This window comes from Vombatus ursinus, unplaced genomic scaffold, assembly GCF_900497805.2.
Source record: "Vombatus ursinus unplaced genomic scaffold, bare-nosed wombat genome assembly UNPS02014931.1, whole genome shotgun sequence".
In the NCBI taxonomy this organism is placed as follows: domain Eukaryota; kingdom Metazoa; phylum Chordata; class Mammalia; order Diprotodontia; family Vombatidae; genus Vombatus; species Vombatus ursinus.
Genome location: NW_020954709.1, coordinates 833,241 through 837,740, shown reverse-complemented (window position 1 = coordinate 837,740; position 4,500 = coordinate 833,241). Strand labels below are relative to the sequence as shown.

The 4,500-nt window shown below is 45.3% G+C and overlaps 1 protein-coding gene across 1 annotated transcript; it reads right to left on the bottom strand.

Moving 5' to 3' along the window:
- Positions 1 to 484: 484 nt before the first annotated feature.
- Positions 485 to 4,194, bottom strand: LOC114029387 (connective tissue growth factor). Its single transcript, XM_027843789.1, has 5 exons — positions 3,775 to 4,194; positions 3,292 to 3,514; positions 2,707 to 2,964; positions 2,298 to 2,509; positions 485 to 1,890 (listed from the first exon to the last, which is right to left on the bottom strand). The coding sequence occupies exons 1-5, from the start codon at positions 3,838 to 3,840 to the stop codon at positions 1,594 to 1,596; spliced, it is 1,056 nt and encodes a 351-aa protein (XP_027699590.1). The 5' UTR covers positions 3,841 to 4,194; the 3' UTR covers positions 485 to 1,593.
- Between the last annotated feature and the right edge of the window lie 306 nt (positions 4,195 to 4,500).

Below are 4,500 nucleotides of genomic sequence, written 5' to 3'. Positions count from 1 at the left end.
ACTTTTCATAGAATCATACATTTAGAACTGGAAGATGCCTTAGAGACCATCTAGTTCAACTGGTTCATTTTACAGATGAGGAAACTGAGGCTAAGAGACTTACCCAAGATTGCACAGTAAGTGTCAAAGGCAGGATTTGAACACGGGTCTTCCTGGCTTCTAATTCAACCTTCTTTTCATTACATTGCACTATTTTTTATAACAGCAATTTCATAGTACATTTAGTCATTTTGATAATTTTTTTTGGTTATAAAATTAAATTACTTGAAAACATTCTAATTTAGTGAATAGTTTAGATTTGAGTCAAAATTCTACTTCTGACTCATGTTGCAGTATAGAATCTATTTTCACTGGTCTACAGTATAAGGATCTTCCTGAAGGAAGTATTGGGAAATTACCTTAAATGAAACCTTGGAAAATTGCTTCCACTGAAGGATGCTTCCTGGAGGGAAAACTATAAAGGAATAAATGAGTAACCAAACCATTTGTACAAAAAATATAATACTTTATTTCCAACTAGAAAGGTGCAAACATGTAACTTTTGGTCACACTTCTCAACAAAATAACAAACTGTTCAAAAACAGTCTTGGTCAAAGTCAGAAACAAATGCTCTTGGGTGGAAAGAATGGTCAGCTATCAAAGAGCCACTCATTTTGCCAAAGGTCATCTGTTCATTAAAAGTGAGGCCACTGCTTTCCAATGTACAAGTCATGCTTTACAATGACACCATCCTTGCCTCACCTTTAGTAAACAATCTGTCTTGACCACTGGTCACTCTAACTGAGCAGAATTTCCATTGAGTATCTATTTCATGCTTTGAATGCATTGTCAAACAAGCCTTGCATCCTACCTAAGGTGTTCAGAAAATGGAGGCTAACATTGAACATATCCAAGCATTAACAACAAAAAAAGGCACAAACAACTTTAAATTAATTTAGATAACTGTACAAATATATATATACACAGTATTTACAATATTAATAAAAAAATCTGGCTTGTTACAGGCAAATTAACTTGCCACAAGCTGTCCAGTCTAGTAGACACGATTCTGACTCTTTTTGAGGATGGTCATTTGAATCAAAATGTCATAGCTGAAATACTGCTTGTTCCAGTGGAACAAAACAGCTTGACAGCCCCTGCCAGCCAAGAAGGCACATCTCAGCTGTCACTTGAGCTAAGGGCATGTCAGTGAGAATGCTAAAGGTCTCCTTCTCAATTGCATTACCAGGTGGAACACAGCATTGCCACTTTAAAGGAACAGCCACTTGGTAGTGCAAACCTTTCCACAAGTGCTCTCTATTGACCCCTAAGCACCAACCTAGTACAAGTTCTGAAGTTGTGCTGTGATGTGGTCCCACTGTCAAGTCTTACTTTCTTCTCCAAACCAATGTCTGGGGTCAGCAGTAGCTCATTTCTGTCTGAATGCCACATGGAGCAATGGGTTGAATTTTGTGGGATTTTTTTCTTAAATAAAACAGATTTAAATAACTTGTGCTACTGAAATCATGTTTACAAAAAAATGAGATGCGAACTTTTCAAGTTGACAGTCTAATTAGTCTCTCTTTTGCTCTCTTTCTGTCTCTCTCTGTGGCTTTACGCCATGTCTCCATACATTTTCCTGTAGTACAGGGACTCAAAGATGTCATTGTCTCCAGGGCAGTTGTAATGGCATGCACAGGTCTTGATGAACATCATCTTCTTCTTCATGACTTCACCATCAGGACACTTGAACTCAACAGGAAGGGTGGCGGTTCTGTGGGGAGTGCAGCATCTACCATCTGTGCAGACCCCACAGAATTTAGCCCGGTAGGTCTTCACACTGGTGCAGCCAGAAAGCTCAAACTTGACAGGCTTAGAGATTCTGGGTGTTCGGATACATTTTTTGCCTTTCTAAAGAGAGACAAAAATTGAAAAAAAAAATCAGCAGGTTGGTACAGACAATGGTTTTGAACAATGTCCTATGTCCTGTTCTTTGGGTTTTTCAATGTTTGCTATAAGAAGAGGAAATTTATGTTCAGCTTGTCAATTTTTCCATATTCAATATTGCCTCACTTAGGATGCCTTGGATTTATAGCTCTTGCTGTGAGTATTTAATAGTGAAAGATACTGGTCATGAAGTTGAGACCTATTACTAAACATTTGGTTTTGGCAACCTAGTCCACTTAGACCTAGATATTTTAGGAAGGGTTGGGGAAATGAGTAGGAGGACTCACTGTATTGGTGGCCATTACCAATGTTCATCAATGCAGGTTAATTTGTGGTGTGTGTGTGTGTGTGTGCTGGGGAGGATGTTTTACCTTGATATTCTCTTCCAGGGCAACTTCACAGGGTCTGACCATACACAGACGACTTTGCTTTTCCAGTCTGCAGAAGGCATTGTCGTTGGTGACTCTGGTAGAGATGCCCATCCCACATGTTTTTGAACAGGCACTCCATTCTGTGGTCTGGACCAGGCAGTTGGCTCGAATCATAGTTGGGTCAGGGCCATAAGTGTCTTCCAGTCGGAAAGCTGTGAAAGCATACAAACAGAAAGTTAGGCTCTAGGGGATAAAGTACCAGTTTTCCCTTCCCCTTCCCCACCCCAAGTTTAAGACAAGTAGCCTTTAGATATTTAGTTTTTTCCTTTTATGAGTGTTGTATATATAGGAAAGAGATCAAAAGAGGTCAGATCACTGACATGCATTTCTTGGAAAACAGCCAACTCACCCGCTAGGGCTGGTCCAACTGCAGTCCGGTCTTTGTCCTTGGGTTCTTCACACACCCACTCCTCGCAGCATTTACCAGGAAGTTTCACCCTTCTGGGGAAGGGGCAGTCTGGACTGGGCAGACGGACATCCATACTGCAGAGGGGCACGCAGCCCACTGCCCCATCCAGGCACGTGCACTGGTATTTGCAACTGCTCTGAAAGGACTCTCCACTCCTATACACCATCCCGCCAAAGACACATGGGGCGCCGTCTTTTGCTGCAAGGAAGGGAGGGAACAAAAAATAGATTTGAGTACCCTCAAGAAACATTTTTTTTTTTTAAAAAGAGAATTGGTTATCAATTCTGTATTAGTGGCTAGCCTTTAACCCTCTGTGCAAGTAAAACCACATCTAATTAAAGGAAACTTGGAGGGTGGGGGGTGGAGATGAAAGTTTTAGACTTTTTTTCTGATGCCTGAGGAAAATCTAGGATCTTTTGCCCAAAAAAGCACATTTTGGACATGCCAATTCTCAGTCCCAGGAAGAGGAGCAACACAGCCCCTGGGACAGAAGAGATTGGGCAGGGGATGACAACCAGTCCTCACCGGTGCACACTCCAATTTTGCGGTTGACTGGAGAGCCGAAGTCACAGAAGAGGCTCTTGTGGGGGTCGCAGGGGTCCCGCTCGGTGCACAGCTCGCCCAGTTGCTTGGCACACACTCTACAGCAGCCGCAGCCGTCTGGTACCAGGCTCACGCCGGCTGGGCACTCTGGTGGCGGTCCAGTCCCACACTGACACTGCCCGCTGCAGTCCTGGCCGGCTATTTCCTAAGGGGAGGAGGGAAACGAGGAGAAAGTCAGTAGGAGACCAGGACAGAGAGGAAGCCGCTCACAGCCTCCTCACTTCCCAGTTCCCTCCCCTTACGCCCCAGAGTCAAAGCTTTCCCAGAGTCCCCGCTCAGCCCTGCGCTCTCTTGTTTTCTCAGGTATGCTAGACCGATGCTACCGAGACCAGCCACGTCCAGCCCTAGCGATGGGGACTGGTGGGGCGGCGGGAGTGCGAAGGGGTAAAGGGTCTTTCCACTTACCCGGTTGCAGAAGGTGAGCAGGAACACGAAGGCGAAGCTCATGGGTCCCATTCTCCCTGCGGACATCTTCAAGAGCTGCTCTCCGAGAATAGTGAAAGTTGATGGGCGACTGGACCAGCGATGCTCTGGGAAGGGGAGAAACGAGCGAGCACAGAGCGCCTCCGACTTGTCTGTGCTCAGGTCGGATGTGCGAGTCTGATCTCGAGGATCTCGTTGAAGACGAGTGGCGGAGGAGGTGAGTCGATGTAGATAGGTTTCTCCTTCTTCTTCCTTTGTTTCTTTCCTGTCTTGCCTGGGGAGGCTGCTGTCGGACGAGCTGTCTGGTGGTCGGACTGGCTCTTTGCTCTGGAGGCGTTAGCCTGTGGTTGAAGTTGCCTCGTTTTGCTTCTTCTCAGATGCTAGGCAGAGTTGTTTTGTGAGTCTCAGACTGCCTGCCTCGCTCCTTTTATACGCTCCAGGCAGCAGGCGCTCGCCAATGGGATGAATGGAGTCCTACACAAACAGGGACATTCCGCACATTCCTCCCCACCTTCCTGCCTCATCAACTCGCACCGGATTGAGCCTGACCCCTTGACACTCAGCATTCCTCCTGTCTGAAAAAGCTGGCACACTCCAGCCCACAAAAAAGGCGCAGTATTTCCACCACCAAGGAGGATTTTTTTTTTCAAAGCCCCTTCCCCTTTCCTCTTCCCACTGCCCCTGATTTATATCATTTTGAAACACTCA

What these genes read in the sequence shown, in the direction of transcription:
- LOC114029387 (XM_027843789.1), bottom strand. Translation starts at nt 3,840, where the DNA reads ATGTCCGCAGGGAGAATGGGACCCATGAGCTTCGCCTTCGTGTTCCTG. An exon ending in CAAAATTGGAGTGTGCACCG is followed by an intron (nt 2,965 to 3,291) that starts GTGAGGACTGGT and finishes CCTTCCTTGCAG; the next exon opens with CAAAAGACGGCGCCCCATGT. An exon ending in CCCTGGAAGAGAATATCAAG is followed by an intron (nt 1,891 to 2,297) that starts GTAAAACATCCT and finishes GTCTCTCTTTAG; the next exon opens with AAAGGCAAAAAATGTATCCG.